Here is a 24,385-nt window from a genome sequence, read left to right as displayed (position 1 = left end):
TGCAGATGGTTCTGGGCGTCCAGTTTAGCCGAGCATTGCTCCAGTTTATTGCAGTGCAACTCAGAAGAAGCCTTCCAGTACAAAGGTCTTAATTTTTCCTCCATTAAAACATGTGAGCTTATCAAATAAGTTTTATAGTTCCAAGCTCAAGGTTTCTAATGTATCTAAAGTAACACTGGTATGATAGTGTGAGTGTGGCACCAAAGCCTGAGTCACCATCTCATTAACAGTAGATTATCTTCAATTTAATATCTAACGTCATCACCAGCTGATTATCCCCTATTTATTTGCCATATATCCATAAACATGCACGTTATCAGTTTTTATGGGACTTCACAGTAATCAGCTTTTCTTTACTTTTGCAGCACCCCTCATTGCTTGATAACTTGTCATTTTGTTTATCCCAGGTGCATTTGTAGGGGTATAAAATGTCAAACATGTCCTCATTTGTGGATGGACAGACACATGGTCCTATCCTGTCAATGGGTTACTTACCAGTCCAGAGGTCGTCGCTGTTGTAACTCCGTTTTGTACCTGTAGAGGATTGTGTTGACGTCTGAGACTGCGTTCAAACCATGGCTTTCCTCAGGGAAAACAAGAAGAAGATCATTGTGAGTACTTTGGATTGACACTATCCCGACATAGTAAAAGATTAGACCGTTACGTAGATTTATGCTAGTTTACAGGTAATGTAAAATAAGTCTGAATATTTAGGCCTGTGTAAATTGGATAACACATCCAGAGTACAAACACAATCTTTGACCAAGTTATTTTAAAATTCCTGTGGAGAGAGATACTATGTATTGAAAAACAGAATTTTGATGTAAATTGGCATAAATGACGAAGTATTATTTTGGCTTTCCTGACCTTAACCCTCCTGATTAGTCTGGGTTCCAGATCTGTCAGATTTGACTGCAGCTGCAGTAAACATGGGTTTGGTGTTTTGCTCAATGGCACTTCAGCTAAGGGCAGAATTATTCAGGAATCATGTCTCCAATATTTGTTGGCTGACGATGTGGTAATCATCAGTCAACAAACCCTTATTTGTCTGTTTACATATTCTGAAATTTTGGGACTTGATTGATTATATCAATATAAATTATGTTTAAAGTAAAGTAAAGTTTAAAGTGTCCAGGATCTGTTTAAAATGAGGAACTCCGGTAATAACTTGTGAGGAACATTATTGTTTGAGAAATCAAGGATTCAAACTACTGTAAAGAGCCAGTATTTCTGTTAAAGGTTTTAATATTTGGAATAAGTGCCCTGATAACATTAATCATTTGGTAACTTGGTTGGTTTTAAAAGGCTGTATAAAAATTATTTAATTACTCGATTTTGTTTTGTTTTTGGGTTTGCGTCTGCTTCCACCCTTTTGGGCACATGGGTACATTGTTAAATTGTTTTCTTTATGAGTTTTTCTTGTTATTTTGAGTGTGTGCTGAATAAATTCATTCATTCATCCTTTGATGAATGATGAAAGCTGTTCCGTTGCCTGAGCTATACCTTTTAGCATAAATACATTCTAACTGAAAATTTATTCATGAGTTATTTTTATTTATTTTAATAAACTGTTCAGTGGTTTGAAGAGGTCCAAAAGTTTGGACCTGATTTGAGTCAGACTTGCATGAATTAATTCTAATAAAAAATACACCCAAACTAAAAATGAACCTGGAGATAATTACTGGACTAAAAGGATTTTTAAAACTTTTACAATTATAGCATCAGTTTTTAAAATATTACAATAATTAATTTTTTACTCATCTGTTACTGATCTTTGAGCTGTCCAAAATAAGCTCTAGAAAAATATTTTAAAAACGTATGTGTCTTAATAAGTTTAGCACTTTTATTTTGCAAAGTAAAACTGACTTTCGGGACTAGATTTGGTCCGACTGCAAAGACCATTCAGTCAGCTATCTTGGCGTTAAATCTGTTAAGGCTTGATAGCAGAGTTCAGTTGCAACCCAAAATGCAGGCAGTATGGAAACAAAGGATTATCAAATCAAATCACTTTTATTTATATAGCGCCAAATCACAACAAACAGTTGCCCCAAGGCGCTTTATATTGTAAGGCAAAAGCCATACAATAATTACAGAAAAACCCCAACGGTCAAAACAACCCCCTATGAGCAAGCACTTGGCGACAGTGGGAAGGGAAAACTCCCTTTTAACAGGAAGAAACCTCCAGCAGAACCAGGCTCAGGGCTATCAATGATTTACTGTGACATTTCCAAAAAAAGTGAAAAGGTATTTAACTGTCCCAGTCACAAAGTTCCAAAAGGTGCAAAGGTATTCAACAGTCCCCTCAAAGAAATCCCATTCATACAGTGGAGGCTGCAAAGTGAAACCAAGGCCAGAACTGCAAAATGTCAAAGGCTGGAGTAATCGCACACACACAAAAAAAGCATTGATATACAAGATAATACAGGAACCCAAGTGAGGAGTTTTCACATACACAATGAACCGGCACTGACTCACAAGGAAGTGCTTAAAGAAACAAACTGATGAAGGAACAGGTGTGTTTAATCAGGGGAAGGAGGAGGAGCAAGTGCACAGGAGGAGCTGACAACAAAATGGAGGACTGTGTGTGATGGGGTCAAAGGTCCTGTGACAACTAATAACAAAAGGTGATCAGAACTAAACAGAATCTACAGGTGAGTGGAACATAATAAAATATATAGAAAAGCAAGGTGCACGTATGGTAACTGCAGAAAACAAGCAATTCACAAAAACACACTGAAAAGCAAAGGTGCATATAAGGTAACTGCAGAAAACTGAGAAAATAAGTAAACAAGCAATTCACAAAATCACACTGAAAACTAAAGAACGACCAGAATGAAGTATATAACCAAAACTCGAGAGGAACTCAAACCAGTGAGGGAGTGTAACAGAAAAATAAAACAGGTCATGAGAACAGCACACAAAACCATTGCAAAGAAACACTTAAAGGACATTAACAGGGGCAAACCACAACAAAATCAACTTTTTTATAAGATAAAAAGTTTTACTGCAGTTGATCAATTTGATTTAACACTGTGATAGTCTTTATTTAACTCTGTTTGGAGTGGGACTAACACTAGTGCCAGCAGAGTTTAGTTTAACTCTGCAAAATGTATAGATTTACTGTGCAGTTAGTCCTCAGATGAACAATTTAAATCAAATCATCTCTGATTTAACCATTTTAAAAGCATTAAGGCATATTTTTTCTTAGTTTTGAGCAATTTATACCCAGTGAAGAGGACTTTTGTGTCAATTTCAAACCATTTTTGCAATAGATGTGCACCAGAATAATGGGGGGGGGGGGGGGAATAAAAGACTAATAAAAGACTAAATTTAAAAGGACTAAAGGTATAGAACTCCTGGTCAAGTCTGTATAATAAGAATATTTTAAGAAAGTTCACAGGTTGATGCATAAATCTGAAGTGGAACACTCAGAAGCTCATTATAAATCGGACCTGCGTTTGTTTCTCCACGTTGCGAAGAAAGTAAGAATATGTTTTTGCTGGAGTTGTAGGATGCAACGTGGACGGATTTAACAGTAATGACAATAATTTATTTTTTCTGGAATAAATGGTGAAATTGTACTTGCAATCTCCAGTGATTGATTACATTTTCCAAAAAAACATGGCCAACACATTTTGTTTTTAAATTGACTGTATTCATGATTAATTTAGTCCAGTGTAGCCGACTGATTTATGGTAATCATCTGGTGTTTGCTAAAAACTGTTGGATCTGCTGGAAACCAGATAACTATGTAAAAATGTTTGCTTTTATTCTGGTGGAAATAAGTGTTGTAATGCATCTATGTTATTTACTTATTTGAGAACCAGGTGCAGGTAACATGGTTCTGTGTGAACTTTGACCTAAGTGAAAAGGAGCTTGAAAACAGTATAATCTTTACCTTTACTAATGTTTACTAAAAAACACTTAAACATGAATAATTTACAACCATCCATCTAATATCTAAATGCCAGCGTGATAGAAACCCAATGCTTGAAGGTTTCTAGATATGGTCAAGAGGATCTTCTGAAGTTCAAACAAAATATCAGAATGGGGCCAGAAAGTTGATTTACTGTAAGTGACTCTGAATGTAGAAACTCAAACCCTGCGGTGAGGATCACCACTTTATGAACAACTGCGTGAAACAATAGTCCAACAGTTTAACAACACTGTTTCTCAATGTTCAGTTGTAAGGAATTTAGGGATTCCATCATCTACAGTCCATAATATAATCAGAAGATTCAAAGAATCTGGAGAACTTACCACACATAAGTGGCAAGGCTGAAAACCAACGTTGAATGACTGTGACCTTCGATCCCTCAGGTGGCACTGCATTAAAAACCGACATGACAAAATGACAGTAGTGATGGGGTGAGTGTTGGGGTTTGGTTGGTGGAGGTGTTTTTGTTCTTTTATGTGGTTCCTGTCCCTCTGTCCCTTTTATGTCTCTGGTCAACTCCTGTCTTGTCTTCCCCTCAGTCGTGTGATTCTGTGTGTGTCGGTGTCCGTGGGTCTGCCTGTCCTCTGTGTGTTCCTCCTCCTGTGGTCTGTGGGTGTGTGTGAGAGTATGTGTGTAAAGGTGTTTGGGTCCCCCTGCGTGTCTCAGCCCTTGTAGGTGCATGGGGGTGTGCGTGTTCCTGGTGTTGTCTGCGAGTAAGTGGTGTGTCTCTTTCCCAGTCTCATCTCTTTTTCCCCCGCCGCGCACGGTGGCCAGATTTATGCCTGTCAGTGGTACACTGCACCTGTCTGTTCCTCTGGATCTCAAGGGGCCTGCCCCTCGCGACCCAGAGGAACAGACCCCACGCTGGTTCTTGATCTCACTTATGTTTTCTTTTGGTTTTGAAGTTTTAATGTGTTACTGTTTGGGGCGGATCTGTGGCTGCGCTCAGTTGTCAGGGTGATGCCTGGTGCCCTCGCGTACTTAGTTGTGTCTCTCCCTTGTGCTTCTTGTCTTTTATTTTCTCTCAGCATTTATTTTCTGTTGTTCACCACTGTGTCGTTTTGTTGGTTCATGTTCCTTTATCTGGTTTTATTTTTCCACTCGGGCTGTCCGCTTATTTTTTCAACTTGTACGCTTGTTGATTTTCTCCCACATGCCCCATCTGTTCTGTTTGTCATTTCCACACCTGTGAATAATTTGTTTAGTTTGTTTTACAAGCCACACCTTTGTTAATGTTTGTTGCCGGTTGATCACTTTCACTTTGGCACTCTGAGTAGACGTTCTCGTCCGTCCTGTCTTTTGATTCCTATGTCACTCACTTGTTCAGTGTCACCCGTAGTTCACCGCTGTAGTAAGTGTTTTCTCACCACCAGTTTTTTTGACAATTGTTTTTTTGTTTATCACCTCATTTATTTGCACTTTGACTGTTATAGCATTTTTGGGATTTTTTTTTTTTTTTGTCACCTTGGACTTTTGTGTAACTTTAACTACTGACTTTGATAACCTTGTGGGTTTTTGTCACTTTGGAATTTTGGGTCACATTGCTAAAAGACTAGTTACGTTTTAGATTTGTCACCTGGGACTGTTCATGCTCATATATTTCATTGTCACATGGATAATAAACACCTTGTTGTTGCACTTAACCCCCTTGTGTCTGCTGCCTGCATCTTGGGGTTCAACCTATTTCCCAGTGTTTCCAACCACAACAGTGAGCATACAAAAGAGTTTACACAGAGAGACAAGGCAGAGATCACTAAGGAGGAACACAGCAAGGACTAAACCAACGAATGTCAAAAACACAACGCGGCATAGCATACTTACAAATGGTGATCAAGATGGAGACAAACACATGTGTAACTGTGGCAATTGACCAGCAAACGTAACAATGGAAAAAGTGTGGCTTATACACTAACTGAACTAATTGACAGCAGGTGTGACAATCAAACATTAATGGAACCATGGAACCATGTGAGAACACTAGGAGATGACAACATTTGATGGAATGTGGAAAATCAAATCAAATCACAAAATGTAAAACCAAAACATGAAGTCCACAACGAATACAAAAACAAACCTGGAACAAAAGACAACACAAAAAGAGATAAACAACTCAAACATCAAACTACACAAAAAACAAAAACTAAGTTGTAGTAAATAAACAGTGAACTCAAAATAGAATGAAGTGTAAACCCGAATAACTACAAAAAGAATTAGTGAGCAAAAACCAGAAGAACATGGAAGACAAAAGGACACAAGAGGAGAAAAAACAAGGACATGAAGACTTTGGAACTGGGAGACGTAAGGATGAACAGACAGATCACACAGATGGTGCACACACACACACACACACACACACACACACACACACGTAGGAGAGAGACACCACAGATACAGGCGCACACACATACACACGTAGGAGAGAGACACCACAGATACAAACCCCCCCCCCCACACACACACACACCAGACTCAGACATCACAGAAAACCACAGGGACCCACACAGGAGACAGAAGGAGGGAAGAAACACACAAAACGGGACACGGGCAAATCCAGATACTAACAAACCCCACCGACTGGATACACCCACAACAATGTGTTGGTGCTAGGCAGGGTGTTTTGAGTTTTTCACAGACTGCTGATCTTCTGGGATTTTCACACTATCTGTAGGGTCTTCAAAGAATGGTTTGGAAAAAAGAAACAACCAGTGAGCAGCTGTTCTCTGGATGAAAATGCTTTATTGATAGCAGAGGTCAGAGAAGAATGGCCGGACTGGTTCAAGCTGATAGAAAGACAGAAGTAATGCAAATTGCTCAACATGTGGAATCTTGAAGCAGATGGAGTGACTGGCAGAAGGCCTCACTGGGTACCACTTCCTGTTTTGACAACTGTCAGTATGGTCCAAGATCTTTGAGGCATGTTTGCGGAAAAGTGCTAAATCTGTATCATCTATTTCAAAAGTAGTTCTCAAGGTAAAACAGATCCAACCAGGTCTAGGAAGGGGTACCGAATGAACTGGCCAGTGAGTGCATACAGTGCTTTGTGATGTCATAAGGCCAGTTCTTTCTCTGCATTAGTATGTCCTCAGTTATCCAACAGACAGATCAATCAATCAATCAATCAATTTTATTTATATAGCGCCAAATCACAACAAACAGTTGCCCCAAGGTGCTTTATATTGTAAGGCAAGGCCATACAATAATTACGTAAAAACCCCAACGGTCAAAACGACCCTCTGTGAGCAAGCACTTGGCGACAGTGGGAAGGAAAAACTCCCTTTTAACAAGAAGAAACCTCCAGCAGAACCAGGCTCAGGGAGGGGCAGTCTTCTGCTGGGACTGGTTGGGGCTGAGGGAGAGAACCAGGAAAAAGACATGCTGTGGAGGGGAGCAGAGATCAGTGCATCATGGGAACCCCCCAGCAGTCTAAGTCTATAGCAGCATAACTAAGGGATGGTTCAGGGTCACCTGATCCAGCCCTAACTATAAGCTTTAGCAAAAAGGAAAGTTTTAAGCCTAATCTTAAAAGTAGAGAGGGTGTCTGTCTCCCTGATCCAAATTGGGAGCTGGTTCCACAGGAGAGGAGCCTGAAAGCTGAAGGCTCTGCCTCCCATTCTACTCTTACAAACCCTAGGAACTACAAGTAAGCCTGCAGTCTGAGAGCGAAGTGCTCTATTGGGGTGATATGGTACTATGAGGTCCCTAAGATAAGATGGGACCTGATTATTCAAAACCTTATAAGTAAGAAGAATTTTAAATTCTATTCTAGAATTAACAGGAAGCCAATGAAGAGAGGCCAATATGGGTGAGATATGCTCTCTCCTTCTAGTCCCCGTTAGTACTCTAGCTGCAGCATTTTGAATTAACTGAAGGCTTTTCAGGGAACTTTTAGGACAACCTGATAATAATGAATTACAATAGTCCAGCCTAGAGGAAATAAATGCATGAATTAGTTTTTCAGCATCACTCTGAGACAAGACCTTTCTAATTTTAGAGATATTGCGTAAATGCAAAAAAGCAGTCCTACATATTTGGTAGACACCATGTTTCTAAGATTTGTGGGGCCAAGTACAATAACTTCAGTTTTATCTGAGGTTAAAAGCAGGAAATTAGAGGTCATCCATGTCTTTATGTCTGTAAGACAATCCTGCAGTTTAGCTAATTGGCGTGTGTCCTCTGGCTTCATGGATAGATAAAGCTGGGTATCATCTGCGTAACAATGAAAATTTAAGCAATAAGTGAATAAAATTGGTCCTAGCACAGAACCTTGTGGAACTCCATAATTAACTTTAGTCTGTGAAGAAGATTACATGAACAAATTGTAATCTATTAGATAAATATGATTCAAACCACTGCAGTGCAGTGCCTTTAATACCTATGGCATGCTCTAATCTCTGTAATAAAATTTTATGGTCAACAGTATCAAAAGCAGCACTGAGGTCTAACAGAACAAGCACAGAGATGAGTCCACTGTCTGAGGCCGTAAGAAGATCATTTGTAACCTTCACTAATGCTGTTTCTGTACTATGATGAATTCTAAAACCTGACTGAAACTCTTCAAATAGACTGCAGATGATCAGTTAGCTGTTTTACAACTACCCTTTCAAGAATTTTTGAGAGAAAAGGAAGGTTGGAGATTGGCCTATAATTAGATAAGATAGCTGGGTCAAGTGATGGCTTTTTAAGTAATGGTTTAATTACTGCCACCTTAAAAGCCTGTGGTACATAGCCAACTAATAAAGATAGATTGAGCATATTTAAGATTGAAGCATTAAATAATGGTAGGGCTTCCTTGAGCAGCCTGGTAGGAATGGGGTCTAATAGACATGTTGATGGTTTGGATGAAGTAACTAATGAAAATAACTCAGACAGAACAATCTGAGAGAAAGAGTCTAACCAAATACCGGCATCACTGAAAGCAGCCAAAGATAACGATACGTCTTTGGGATGGTTATGAGTAATTTTTTCTCTAATAGTTAAAATTTTATTAGCAAAGAAAGTCATGAAGTCATTACTAGTTAAAGTTAAAGGAATACTCGGCTCAGTAGAGCTCTGACTCTTTGTCAGCCTGACGACAGTGCTGAAAAGAAACCTGGGGTTGTTCTTATTTTCTTCAATTAGTGATGAGTAGTAAGATGTCCTAGCTTTACGGAGGGCTTTTTTTTATAGAGCAACAGACTCTTTTTCCAGGCTAAGTGAAGATCTTCTAAATTAGTGAGACGCCATTTCCTCTCCAACTTACGGGTTATCTGCTTTAAGCTGCAAGTTTGTGAGTTATACCACGGAGTCAGGCACTTCTGATTTAAAGCTCTCTTTTTCAGAGGAGCTACAGCATCCAAAGTTGTCTTCAATGAGGATGTAAAACTATTGACGAGATACTCTATCTCACTTACAGAGTTTAGGTAGCTACTCTGCACTGTGTTGGTATATGGCATTAGAGAACATAAAGAAGGAATCATATCCTTAAACCTAGTTACAGCGCTTTCTGAAAGATCATGACCTCTGCTCTCCTCTGTCAGCTGGTAGAAATACAGAACAAAGACAAAATCCTTGTTTGTTGTGTTTGTGTAACAGGTTGGCGTGTTGGCGATCTCGATTGTCACCATCATCCTCGGACTCGGACTTGGACTGGGTCTGGACCTGCAGAAATGTCAGAATAAAGGTGCTGTGCCTATTTCACCGTGTTCACACTGAAGTCTGGATATTACTCCTACTATCTGCTCTTCGCTTCATTTAACATACAACCCCAATTCCAATGAAGTTGGGACGTTGTGTAAAATGTAAATAAAAACAGAATACAATGATTTGCAAATCCTCTTCAACCTATATTCAAATGAATACACCACAAAGACAAGATATTTAATGTTCAAACTGATAGACTTTTTTGGTTTTGTGCAAATATTTGCCCATTTTGAAATGGATGCCTGCAACACATTTCAAAAAAGCTGGGACAGGGCAACAAAAATGGGAAAGTTGATGAATGCTCAAAGAACACCTGTTTGGAACATTCCACAGGTGAACAGGTTAATTGGAAACAGGTGAGTGTCATGATTGGGTATAAAAGGAGCATCAGCCACTCACAAGCTCAGCCATTCACAAGCAAAGATGGGGGAAGGATCACCACTTTGTGAACAACTGCTTAAAAAAATAGTCCAACAGTTTAAGAACAATGTTTCTCAACATTCAGTTGGAAGGAATTTAGGGATTCCATCATCTACAGTCCATAATATAATCAGAAGATTCAGAGAATCTGGAGAACTTTCTACACACAAGTGGCAAGGCCGAAAACCAACAATGAATGCCCATGACCTTCGATCCCTCAGGCGGCACGGCATTAAAAACCGACATCATTGTGTAAAGGATCTAACCGTGTGGGCTCAGGAACACTTCAGAATACCATTGTCAGTTAACACAGTTAGTCACTGCATCTACAAGTGCAAGTTAAAACTCTACCATGCAAAGTGAAAGCCATACATCAACAACATCCAGAAACACCGCCGCCTTCTCTGGGCCCGAGCTCATTTGAAATGGACAGACGCAAAGTGGCAAAGTGTGCTGTGGTCAGGTGAGTCCACATTTCAAATTGTTTTTGGAAATCATGGACGTCGTGTCCTCTGGACAAAAGAGGAAAAAGACCATCCAGATTGTTACCAGCACAAAGTTCAAAAGCCAGCATCTGTGATGGTATGGGGGGGTGTTAGTGCCCATGGCATGGGCAACTTACACATCTGTCATGGCACCATCAATGCTTAAAGGTACATCCAGGTTTTGGAGCAACACATGCTGCCATCCAAGCAACGTCTTTTTCAGGGATGTCCCTGCTTATTTCAGCAAGACAATGCCAAGCCACATTCTGCACGTGTTACAACAGCGTTGCTTCGTAGTAAAAGAGTGCGGGTACTAGACTGGCCTGACTGCAGTCCAGACCTGTCGCCCAATGAAAATGTGTGGCACATTATGAAGCGCAAAATACGACAACAGAGACTTCGGACTGTTAAACAGCTGAAGTCGTACATCAAGCAAGAATAGGAAAGAATTCCACCTACAAAGCTTCAACAATTAGTGTCCTCAGTTCCCAAACACTTATTGAGTGTTGTTAGAAGGAAAGGTGATGTCACACAGTAGTAAACATACCACTGTCCCAGCTTTTTTAAAATGTGTTGCAGGTATCCATTTCAAAATGAGCAAATATTTACACAAAAACAATAAAGTTTATCAGTTTGAACATTAAATATCTTGTCTTTGTGGTGTATTCAATTGAATATAGGTTGAAGAGGATTTGCAAATCATTGTATTCTGTTTTTATTTACATTTTACACAACGTCCCAACTTCATTGGAGTTGGGGTTGTACAGTACCTCTGAACATGAATCGGGGTTTGGAGAATGAAATGTGATGTTTCAGCATAACATTATGCAGCATTATGTGAAACAGCAACAAATGAACAAGCATTAATCAGAATTTTGAACATAGAATTTTAATTTGTGGACTTCTCATGTTATCTGGTGTTGGTACGGGGAGTATCTGTTACTTAGAAATGCTAAACACTCCTTAGACATAAAAAGATACTGTAAGCCTGTGCAGCTGCTTGTTCATTCCTGCATAAATCGCTTGCAGAGAAACTGTTTCACCCATGTTGCTCAGTCCTCCAGCTGATTAAGCCTTAAATTCTAAGAAGATTCTCTGTTACAATTCTGTTCAAAATAATAGCGGTGTGTTTTAAAAAGTGAGTAAGGCTCAAAATCCTTATACAAGCAAATGTATTTGGAATGCTGCACATTGTATTCCAAATCAAAACATGAAGAAAAATGTATCAAATTTGTTATTACGTTACAAAAATGGAAGAAAAGGGAATATTAGGCTGTTCAAAAAAATAACAGTGTCTGCATTGTTCTTTACAAACTCGAACATTTACTATATGAACTGAAAAATGCTTGAAGATTTACTTTTCCTGTGAATCATTAAACTAATATTTAGTTGTCTAACCACTGTTTCTGAGAACTGCTTCACATCTGTGTTGCATGGAGACGACCAGCTTCTGGCACCCATGTGTTTCCCTCTCCAATCAGGTTTTTAATCAAAGTACAAACAACCATTTCGCTCAGATTTTCAGAGAGAAATACGCATACTTCACCAGACTGTGAATTCTTTAAACTATATTGGAATAACTATGGAACTGATCAGCTAGTTTCTGTACACTATTGACACCATTTTTTCAACAAGAAAATCAGGGCTGGAGCGCCCTGCGTGCCCAGATGGAACCTATCCTGCGGACTATGTTCTCAACACCTGGGAGAAGTGGCATGTCGCGTGCTTGGCTCCACTCTCTGTGGAGGATGTCGAAGATTTATTTTTATTTGGTTTTATAGTAGGAGGACTGGTGTGTATTGGTTTATGTGCTGCCCTGACCTACTGGAGAATTGGCAAGACGGCTGCTACCAGAATCACGACCCCTCACCTGTCCATCATGATTAATGAGGTGGGCAAAGCAGTACAATCTCAGCCTGCGTTAACCCTTGAACTCAGACGCAAGTTGGAAAACATCTCGGAGCAACTGTCCGCCTTGCAAAGGAAGATATCGGCGACCAGGGAATACTCATAAATTGGATTTGGTCGGTCAGAGGAGCCATAAATGGAATTTCAGTGTTTCTCTGCTTAACCCTAAAAATGGCAGGCTTATCATCCACCAAAGGTCAAAATGCCCCGTTTATTTTCTTCCAGAAGAATCTCTATGGCCTTGGTGAACTATTCGGCTCCCCCTCTTATCTTTCTGCCTCCCCTACTTGGTGCTGTCAAGGCAACTCCAGACATTATGCACACACAGACAGTAACTGATATAAACTCATCTGCACACTCACTCATGAGACACACCCCCTTGTGTCTCTAACCCTACCCCCCCAGGCCTGTGCTCTGCTGCTCCTTTCCCCCCACCGGGAGGCAGCATGGCTCAGCTGCAGCTTTCCTCCAAGCTTGCGGCTGCGCGGGAGACTGCTGTGCCCCCCCCCCACACACACACACACTCACACTCATAATGCCTCAATTCGGATGACGGACTGTCTTAAAGTTTAGCGTACATAAACAATCAAATGTATATGTGCGGTGTTTTAATTCTGATGTGTGCCATAGTAATAACTGTGGATTAATTGCTCTATTTTTTTGTCTGAGGTAATTGGGTGTGATATGAATTGCAATTTTAGGGATCAATAAAGTTGTTTGAATCTTGAATACAACATTTTCCACCTGTAACAGTGGAATAAGGGCCAGAGAAAGAAAAATCCACACACCATTTTTTAACAAGCGTAATATTCCTTTTTTCTTTACTTTCTGTAAAGTAATAACAAATTTCATATTTTTTTCATGTTTTGATTTGAAATAGAATGTGCAGTGTTCCCAGTGCATTTGTGTGTATGGAAATAAAAGCTATTTTATGGATTGTACTTGCTTATTTTAAACACACTGCTATTATTTTGAACATATCTGTATAACACAGTTCTGCTGCTGTGTGTCTGTCTGACTGAGTCATTCTGATGCAAGATGATTTTAAAGCTGGGTTTTGTCATCTTCTCTTTGCAGTGGTCCCCCACACATCATGCAGGAACCGATGCTTTGAGCCTTTTGATGACAAGACTCCAGGCTGCAGATGTGATGAAAATTGTTTGGCCAGCAACAGCTGCTGCTTTGACTTTCATGACATCTGCACTGTAGCCAGTATGTTGTTTCTGACCTTTGGTTTAATCGGACTGAACCTTCAGATCGAGGCTTTAATACAGAGAATAGATCAGTTCGGATGAAATAAAAAATATGATTTGTATTTTAAAAGCAAAACCTTTTGGCAAAACATAGTCTTTCCAGTGCTTCACAATTCAAAGTATTATGCAACTTTATTTGTCTTTCTTTATGTTAGTGGTTGGATTCCAAACTAATATTGTAGCATATGAGTAAAGGAAAAAGTGTCAATTATTTGTTGTTGCATCATCTCACTGCACTTTAAATATACAACCCCAAATCAGAAAAAAATGGGATGATATGGAAAATGCAATTCAATTTTAAATGCAGCGATCCTGTGTAAGATCTATCAGACATTGATTGATGGACAAACTAAAACTCTTTATTTCTGTGATTTTAGACCAAATATTTGACTTTAAACACTCAGTAAAAACGATGTTATTGTTCAACAGCGGGTCAGTGTCGTACATTAATTTTAATATTGTGTCTTTCAGCTCAGCAGTGGGAATGCACGAAGCTCCGCTGTGGAGAGAAGAGGCTAACGGAGAGCAAATGTCACTGCTCTGACGACTGCGTGTCTGCAGCAGATTGCTGCACCAACTACAAACACATCTGCCATGGTGCCGACCAGAAAACATAAGATTAGCAAACATGACCGAGGATGGGGCAAAAAGACACCTTACGAAACAAAACTTGCACAAACACAACTGTAAAAACACCATGCATACTGATTTAGTAAGAGTGCGGACTATAACAGTGTCTTTCAAATGTGAAAAATAGTTTGTATTGTCCATTGTGTTTGTCTTCATACATATGCAATATGAGATTTGTCCACTCAAGTGCACAAAATTCTGGGAGGGAACCCACACAATATGATTTCTAAATGTCAAAATCTAATTTTGCGGGTGCTGATAGCAGTTGTACTTTGTGTGTTTGAAGCCTTAGCATTAAAATGCTTGCACTTGAGAGACTGCTGTTCCAGCAGCACAGAGGCCATCGCCTCTCTCTACACAGAATAACAACAACAACAACAAAAAAAACTAGAGCACCATGCTCGTGGAGTGCAAACCTCTGCCAACACTAGCTTCCAATTTCAAGGTCTATGTCCTGTTAGAAAAATCTAATACAAAGTATAGATCAAAAGTGCTTTTCAATGTTAATATCAAATATCCTCTAAATCCGCAATACGGATCAGATGTGGATCAAACTTAGTCTATTCAGTGAGAGTGCCAGTTTGCACCTCATTGTCACAAATGAGAGTGACTGAAGCACTTTTGATTGAGATATAATGAAAAATGTACACCAAATGGGATTTTCAATATTAAATTTAAATGTCCACAAAATCCACAATCCGGATCAGATCTGGATCAAATTTTGTCAGGTGATAGTGAGTGCCAGTCTGCACCTCACTTTCTAGTATGAGAGTGATTAGGACACGTTTGATTAAGATATGAGGTAAAATATGCATGTAAATATATATTAAAAGGGGTTTTCAATGTTAAATTTAAATGGCCAAAAAATCTGTAATCTGGATCAAATCCAGATCAAACTTTGTCAGTCAATAAAGGATACCATTCTACATAATGATCTCAAATATGACATAAATTAAATCTTTTTTGACAGAGTTATGAATTTTTGAAAATTTGTTTAATGTTAAAGATAGGGATTTTTCCAATTTTTCAAGATTTTTCTTGACTTTGATCTATGACCTTGAAAATTGAATCAGTTCTTGCCTATCAGGATATGAATCCTCTGTAAAACATTCATAATGATATATGAAAAATTGAGGTTTACAGGCTGTTCACAAACAGACAGGGGTGAAAACATAGCCTCCGCCCAATTTTGTTGGCAGAGATAAAATTTTTTTTAAAGAGTTAACATTTACTTCATGTTTTTAATTTAATCAATTAATTATTTTGGCTCTGATATGTGCATTGGGTGTTGAAGTAATGTTCAGCGTAGCTGTCTTTGTTAGGGTTTTACACAGTGGTTTTACACAGAGTTTCTCTGATTAATCAAGCAAATTTTTGGGACCAGATCTCCACAGAACTTAAATGGTTCTTTCTTGATTTTCTGCTGCAGGAGAGAAAGAGTGGGTAGAGGGCGAGTGTGAGAACCTGTCACCTCCATCATGCCCAGCTGGGTAAGAATTTAACATCACAAATAGAGACACAAGACATTCAAAAAGTAAATTCAGAGTCCTAATGACTTTTGAAGAAGATTCTTTTTGTTAACTTCTTGAGACTCTTGAGCAACTTAAAACTTTCCATTCTTTATTAGACTTCATATAGATGTTTGGTCATGGTACCAGAGCAACAATAATGAAAGGCATCGGTTGGCTGTTGTGTACTCTACATGCACTACACATCATGATTCTTTTTGGTTGTTGAGATATTCCATAAAATGTGTTTTTTGGAGCTTGACCTTTGACCAAACTGCACAAAAATCTAATCACATCTAGATATCTATCCATGAAATATTCCCACCAAGTTTGAAGGAAATCCAACTAGCCATTTTTGAATTATCTTGTTCATAGATAAGATAATTCCAGTGTAATTCCCAAATAATTCCAGTGAAAACAATACACTGCTGCTGCTGCTTCGCCAGGGTGCTGGGAAATAAAACACGCATTTAATCACAAAGTCGCACACATCTCAACTGATGCTTTAAAAGCTCCACTGATTGACAAATTCACTTTATAAACAATCTGGATTTCCTGATTGCAGAACGTTGTGTTGCTGACATCACTTTAATTATTTTTCAAACTGGATTTGTGGAGCAGAGTCAGTTCCATTTTATTCTATTTTTCGTTGGACCTTTAAGAGTAGTGTGGTGGGCAAGCACTTTGTCTGCTGGTACCTGGTTCAAAACTGTTTGTGCCAAAACAACATGCCGATCCATATCACATCTCCTGAGGAAAGGAGGGGTGAAAAAAAGAACTTACTGTTTTATCCAGAGTATAAGTAACTTTTTTTTACTAGTTTGGGAGGCCCTGTGACTTATATTCAGGTGCGACTTATATACCTAAAAATTATGTGTTTGTAGTTCCTAATTATAATTATAGTAACTATTTACACTCACCGGCCACTTTATTAGGTACACCTGTTCAATTGCTTGTTAACACAAATAGCAAATCAGCCAATCACAATGCACCAACTCAATGCATTTAGGCATCTTGACATGGTGAAGATGACTTGCTGAAGCTGAAACCAAATGTCAAAATGGGGACAAGGGGAGATTTAAGTGACTTTGAATATGGTATGGTTGTTGGTGCGAGATGGGCTGATCTGAGTGTTTCACTAACTGCCGATCTACTGAGATTTTCACGCACAACCATCTCTAGGGTTTACAGAGAATGGTCCGAAAAGGAGAAGATATCCAGTGAGGCGCAGGTGTGTGGATGAAAATGCCTTGTTGATGTCAGAGAAGGTTGGATAGACTGGCTGAATGGGCCATCATGTCAATATGGACCAACATCTCTGAGGGATGTTTCCAACACCTTGGTGAATCTATGCCACGAAGAATTAAGGCAGTTCTGAAAGCAAAAGAGAGTCCAACCCGGTACTAGCAAGGTGTACCTAATATTGTGGCCATGGAGTGCTCGTTGGACTTTCACATTAATCAAAACACTAAACAAAATAAACTGATAATAACAGAATAAATGCTACTAATAAAAACTACACTACAACAATGCACAAAAATCCCAAATTAGTGAGCTGATAATACAGAAAAAAGGTGTGACTTATACTCCGCAAAATGCTGTATTTCTTTGGACCTTTTACTTTTTAAAAAAATGTTGACTACAGGTGAGATTGTAGTTTCAGGATGATCTTCTAAATTCTGCAGGAATGACAGTGAACCAACCTGCAGTTTTTAGTGCTGATTTGTCAAAAAGCCTCATTAAATTCAGTTCACACCATTTCCGCTAAACTTTCCGTTGAACCAGTGGATCTACTGTCTGCTCTTATTTGTCCACGTATCATCTACTCTGTGTTTCTAGTTCTTGTTCCTTCGGCAGTAGAAAAAATGACCTCACACTGTAAAAAAATTTTTTTTTTCCAGACCAGTAAATATCTGTGTATGAAATGGCAAAGTTTCATCAGTCAGCAAACATCTAAGAATGTCCAAAAAGATCTCACAGTGTGAACATCTGCCTGCTCCTGTAAATGACATCAAGCAGAGGATCCACAGGTTGTAACGGAAATTTGCTGTTCGATGTTGTCATCCATTGGTTTGAAAACTTTCTCTGATTTTGTTTGATGATTTTTATACGTTAAGAAAATTTCTGTGCATTGCAGTTTCTCCACCTTTTAACAGAAGACCACCATGTGTAGCTTTATCAGAGAGCTCCTCAAATGCAGCAGGACCTGTTATTAATCATCAGCCTGTGAAATCCATCTCAGCTGTTTTTGTTTTGTTTTTTCCCCTCTGAGATTTAAGCGGCCGCCCCTGCTGCTCGTCTCTTTGGACGGACTGAGGGCTGAGTACCTGCACACGTGGCACACCCTCCTCCCGGTTCTGGACAAACTCAGTCAGTACAAACCTTATTCAGCTCGCTTCATGTTGATCTGCTGATTTCAACAAATGAATCAAATGCAACAGTTACAAATGATTAATTTGAGTAACGTGAATATTCTTTACCCTTTGTCTTTCTTTGTGACACCGTAAAGGGATGTTCAAATGTATTTTGAATATTTTTCAGACATATACAGGTATAGTGTGTGTTTGTGTTTAAATGATTAAACTGATGGTGTTTAGCCAGTCAGGAGCCAGCAAACGCCAGCTGCATTGCAGGCGTCTTCAGGCGGATGGTTGAAAACCACAGCTGTGGATTGACTCAAATATTTGTGTCATCATTTACGTTGTTAAGGAAGGGGGGAAAGGTTGCAAAATTGTTCCATTTCTCAAAAGTCAAGATTAAAATTTTTGTTTAAATGAATTTGAAATTGGTTTACATCAGTGTTGATGTTTATATTTTAAATTGGTTAAATCCAGATTTTGTCTAATTTTGAACTGGCTTCAAATTGTTTTAAAGTAACTGTAAATACCTTTAATCTGATTAATTTGGATGAAATTATTTTAGATTTTGGTTATTAAAAAAATATTACAAACAAAGGATAGCTTTGTCAGTTGTTTAAAACCAGCCTCAGCTTTACAAAAATATTGATGTAAAACAATTATAAACCAGCCCTTTATTATTATTATTCGTAGTAGTAGTAGTAGTAGTAGTAAGAGTTAAGAGTTTTTATGTTCATTTGCATAGTAGAAACAGACAGTTATACCACACAATGAAATTCTTACTCTGTTCATTCTCCCTACAAAAACATAGTAGTAGTAGTAGTAGTAATAATAAGAGTTTTTATGTTCATTTGCATAGTAGAAACAGACAGTTATACCACACAATGAAATTCTTACTCTGTTCATTCTCCCTACAAAAACATAGTAGTAGTAGTAGTAGTAATAATAAGAGTTTTTATGTTCATTTGCATAGTAGAAACAGACAGTTATACCACACAATGAAATTCTTACTCTGTTCATTCTCCCTACAAAAACATAGTAGTAGTAGTAGTAGTAGTAGTAGTAGTAGTAATAATAAGAGTTTTTATGTTCATTTGCATAGTAGAAACAGACAGTTATACCACACAATGAAATTCTTACTCTGTTCATTCTCACTACAAAAACGTAGTAGTAGTAGTAGTAGTAGTAGTAGTAGTAGTAGTAATAAGAGTTTTTATGTTCATTTGCATAGTAGAAACAGACAGTTATACCACACAATGAAATTCTTACTCTGTTCATTCTCCCTACAAAAACATAGTAGTAGTAGTAGTAGTAGTAATAAGAGTTTTTATGTTCATTTGCATAGTAGAAACAGACAGTTATACCACACAATGAAATTCTTACTCTGTTCATTCTCCCTACAAAAACATAGTAGTAGTAGTAGTAGTAATAATAAGAGTTTTTATGTTCATTTGCATAGTAGAAACAGACAGTTATACCACACAATGAAATTCTTACTCTGTTCATTCTCACTACAAAAACGTAGTAGTAGTAGTAGTAGTAGTAGTAGTAGTAATAATAAGAGTTTTTATGTTCATTTGCATAGTAGAAACAGACAGTTATACCACACAATGAAATTCTTACTCTGTTCATTCTCACTACAAAAACGTAGTAGTAGTAGTAGTAGTAGTAGTAGTAGTAGTAGTAATAATAAGAGTTTTTATGTTCATTTGCATAGTAGAAACAGACAGTTATACCACACAATGAAATTCTTACTCTGTTCATTCTCACTACAAAAACGTAGTAGTAGTAGTAGTAGTAGTAATAATAATAAGAGTTTTTATGTTCATTTGCATAGTAGAAACAGACAGTTATACCACACAATGAAATTCTTACTCTGTTCATTCTCACTACAAAAACGTAGTAGTAGTAGTAGTAGTAGTAGTAATAATAAGAGTTTTTATGTTCATTTGCATAGTAGAAACAGACAGTTATACCACACAATGAAATTCTTACTCTGTTCATTCTCCCTACAAAAACATAGTAGTAGTAGTAGTAGTAATAATAAGAGTTTTTATGTTCATTTGCATAGTAGAAACAGACAGTTATACCACACAATGAAATTCTTACTCTGTTCATTCTCACTACAAAAACGTAGTAGTAGTAGTAGTAGTAGTAGTAGTAGTAATAATAAGAGTTTTTATGTTCATTTGCATAGTAGAAACAGACAGTTATACCACACAATGAAATTCTTACTCTGTTCATTCTCACTACAAAAACGTAGTAGTAGTAGTAGTAGTAGTAATAATAATAAGAGTTTTTATGTTCATTTGCATAGTAGAAACAGACAGTTATACCACACAATGAAATTCTTACTCTGTTCATTCTCACTACAAAAACGTAGTAGTAGTAGTAGTAGTAGTAGTAATAATAAGAGTTTTTATGTTCATTTGCATAGTAGAAACAGACAGTTATACCACACAATGAAATTCTTACTCTGTTCATTCTCCCTACAAAAACATAGTAGTAGTAGTAGTAGTAATAATAAGAGTTTTTATGTTCATTTGCATAGTAGAAACAGACAGTTATACCACACAATGAAATTCTTACTCTGTTCATTCTCACTACAAAAACGTAGTAGTAGTAGTAGTAGTAGTAGTAGTAGTAATAATAAGAGTTTTTATGTTCATTTGCATAGTAGAAACAGACAGTTATACCACACAATGAAATTCTTACTCTGTTCATTCTCACTACAAAAACGTAGTAGTAGTAGTAGTAGTAGTAGTAGTAGTAATAATAAGAGTTTTTATGTTCATTTGCATAGTAGAAACAGACAGTTATACCACACAATGAAATTCTTACTCTGTTCATTCTCACTACAAAAACGTAGTAGTAGTAGTAGTAGTAGTAGTAATAATAATAAGAGTTTTTATGTTCATTTGCATAGTAGAAACAGACAGTTATACCACACAATGAAATTCTTACTCTGTTCATTCTCACTACAAAAACGTAGTAGTAGTAGTAGTAGTAGTAGTAATAATAAGAGTTTTTATGTTCATTTGCATAGTAGAAACAGACAGTTATACCACACAATGAAATTCTTACTCTGTTCATTCTCACTACAAAAACGTAGTAGTAGTAGTAGTAGTAATAATAAGAGTTTTTATGTTCATTTGCATAGTAGAAACAGACAGTTATACCACACAATGAAATTCTTACTCTGTTCATTCTCACTACAAAAAACGTAGTAGTAGTAGTAGTAGTAGTAGTAGTAGTAGTGGTAGTAATAATAAGAGTTTTTATGTTCATTTGCATAGTAGAAACAGACAGTTATACCACACAATGAAATTGTTACTCTGTTCCTTCTCCCTACAAAAACATAGTAGTAGTAGTAGTAGTAATAATAATAAGAGTTTTTATGTTCATTTGCATAGTAGAAACAGACAGTTATACCACACAATGAAATTCTTACTCTGTTCATTCTCAATACAAAAACGTAGTAGTAGTAGTAGTAGTAGTAGTAGTAGTAGTAGTAGTAATAATAAGAGTTTTTATGTTCATTTGCATAGTAGAAACAGACAGTTATACCACACAATGAAATTCTTACTCTGTTCATTCTCACTACAAAAACGTAGTAGTAGTAGTAGTAGTAATAATAAGAGTTTTTATGTTCATTTGCATAGTAGAAACAGACAGTTATACCACACAATGAAATTCTTACTCTGTTCATTCTCACTACAAAAACGTAGTAGTAGTAGTAGTAGTAGTAATAATAATAAGAGTTTTTATGTTCATTTGCATAGTAGAAACAGACAGTTATACCACACAATGAAATTCTTACTCTGTTCATTCTCACTACAAAAACGTAGTAGTAGTAGTAGTAGTAGTAGTAATAATAAGAGTTTTTATGTTCATTTGCATAGTAGAAACAGACAGTTATACCACACAATGAAATTCTTACTCTGTTCATTCTCCCTACAAAAACATAGTAGTAGTAGTAGTAGTAATAATAAGAGTTATGTTCATTTGCATAGTAGAAACAGACAGTTATACCACACAATGAAATTCTTACTCTGTTCATTCTCACTACAAAAACGTAGTAGTAGTAGTAGTAGTAGTAGTAGTAGTAGTAATAATAAGAGTTTTTATGTTCATTTGCATAGTAGAAACAGACAGTTATACCACACAATGAAATTCTTACTCTGTTCATTCTCACTACAAAAACGTAGTAGTAGTAGTAGTAGTAGTAGTAATAATAAGAGTTTTTATGTTCATTTGCATAGTAGAAACAGACAGTTATACCACACAATGAAATTCTTACTCTGTTCATTCTCACTACAAAAACGTAGTAGTAGTAGTAGTAGTAATAATAAGAGTTTTTATGTTCATTTGCATAGTAGAAACAGACAGTTATACCACACAATGAAATTCTTACTCTGTTCATTCTCACTACAAAAAACGTAGTAGTAGTAGTAGTAGTAGTAGTAGTAGTAGTGGTAGTAATAATAAGAGTTTTTATGTTCATTTGCATAGTAGAAACAGACAGTTATACCACACAATGAAATTGTTACTCTGTTCCTTCTCCCTACAAAAACATAGTAGTAGTAGTAGTAGTAATAATAATAAGAGTTTTTATGTTCATTTGCATAGTAGAAACAGTTATACCACACAATGAAATTCTTACTCTGTTCATTCTCACTACAAAAACGTAGTAGTAGTAGTAGTAGTAGTAATAATAAGAGTTTTTATGTTCATTTGCATAGTAGAAACAGACAGTTATACCACACAATGAAATTCTTACTCTGTTCATTCTCAATACAAAAACGTAGTAGTAGTAGTAGTAGTAGTAGTAGTAGTAGTAGTAGTAGTAGTAGTAATAATAAGAGTTTTTATGTTCATTTGCATAGTAGAAACAGACAGTTATACCACACAATGAAATTCTTACTCTGTTCATTCTCACTACAAAAACGTAGTAGTAGTAGTAGTAGTAGTAGTAGTAATAATAAGAGTTTTTATGTTCATTTGCATAGTAGAAACAGACAGTTATACCACACAATGAAATTCTTACTCTGTTCATTCTCACTACAAAAACGTAGTAGTAGTAGTAGTAGTAGTAGTAATAATAATAAGAGTTTTTATGTTCATTTGCATAGTAGAAACAGACAGTTATACCACACAATGAAATTCTTACTCTGTTCATTCTCACTACAAAAACGTAGTAGTAGTAGTAGTAGTAGTAATAATAAGAGTTTTTATGTTCATTTGCATAGTAGAAACAGACAGTTATACCACACAATGAAATTCTTACTCTGTTCATTCTCACTACAAAAACGTAGTAGTAGTAGTAGTAGTAATAATAAGAGTTTTTATGTTCATTTGCATAGTAGAAACAGACAGTTATACCACACAATGAAATTCTTACTCTGTTCATTCTCACTACAAAAAACGTAGTAGTAGTAGTAGTAGTAGTAGTAGTAGTAGTAGTAGTGGTAGTAATAATAAGAGTTTTTATGTTCATTTGCATAGTAGAAACAGACAGTTATACCACACAATGAAATTGTTACTCTGTTCCTTCTCCCTACAAAAACATAGTAGTAGTAGTAGTAGTAATAATAATAAGAGTTTTTATGTTCATTTGCATAGTAGAAACAGTTATACCACACAATGAAATTCTTACTCTGTTCATTCTCACTACAAAAACGTAGTAGTAGTAGTAGTAGTAGTAATAATAAGAGTTTTTATGTTCATTTGCATAGTAGAAACAGACAGTTATACCACACAATGAAATTGTTACTCTGTTCCTTCTCCCTACAAAAACATAGTAGTAGTAGTAGTAATAATAATAAGAGTTTTTATGTTCATTTGCATAGTAGAAACAGACAGTTATACCACACAATGAAATTCTTACTCTGTTCATTCTCAATACAAAAACGTAGTAGTAGTAGTAGTAGTAGTAGTAGTAATAATAAGAGTTTTTATGTTCATTTGCATAGTAGAAACAGACAGTTATACCACACAATGAAATTCTTACTCTGTTCATTCTCACTACAAAAACGTAGTAGTAGTAGTAGTAGTAATAATAAGAGTTTTTATGTTCATTTGCATAGTAGAAACAGACAGTTATACCACACAATGAAATTCTTACTCTGTTCATTCTCACTACAAAAACGTAGTAGTAGTAGTAGTAGTAGTAGTAATAATAATAATAAGAGTTTTTATGTTCATTTGC

The 24,385-nt window shown here is 36.8% G+C and overlaps 1 protein-coding gene across 1 annotated transcript in view; it reads left to right on the top strand.

Moving 5' to 3' along the window:
- The first annotated feature begins 544 nt into the window (after positions 1-544).
- Positions 545-24,385, top strand: part of LOC117501468 (ectonucleotide pyrophosphatase/phosphodiesterase family member 3) — a 137,199-nt gene continuing 113,358 nt past the window's right edge. The window contains exons 1-6 of the mRNA XM_034160368.1: positions 545-611; positions 9,509-9,596; positions 13,507-13,641; positions 14,154-14,279; positions 15,742-15,802; positions 18,093-18,190. Coding sequence (XP_034016259.1) covers positions 576-611; positions 9,509-9,596; positions 13,507-13,641; positions 14,154-14,279; positions 15,742-15,802; positions 18,093-18,190 — 544 coding nt within the window. The 5' untranslated portion in view covers positions 545-575. The remainder of the gene's footprint in view (positions 612-9,508; positions 9,597-13,506; positions 13,642-14,153; positions 14,280-15,741; positions 15,803-18,092; positions 18,191-24,385) is intronic.

This window comes from Thalassophryne amazonica, chromosome 20 (assembly GCF_902500255.1).
Source record: "Thalassophryne amazonica chromosome 20, fThaAma1.1, whole genome shotgun sequence".
Taxonomy (NCBI): Eukaryota; Metazoa; Chordata; class Actinopteri; order Batrachoidiformes; family Batrachoididae; genus Thalassophryne; species Thalassophryne amazonica.
Note: the sequence above shows the minus strand (reverse complement) of the source record. Positions and strands in the feature narration are given on the sequence as shown.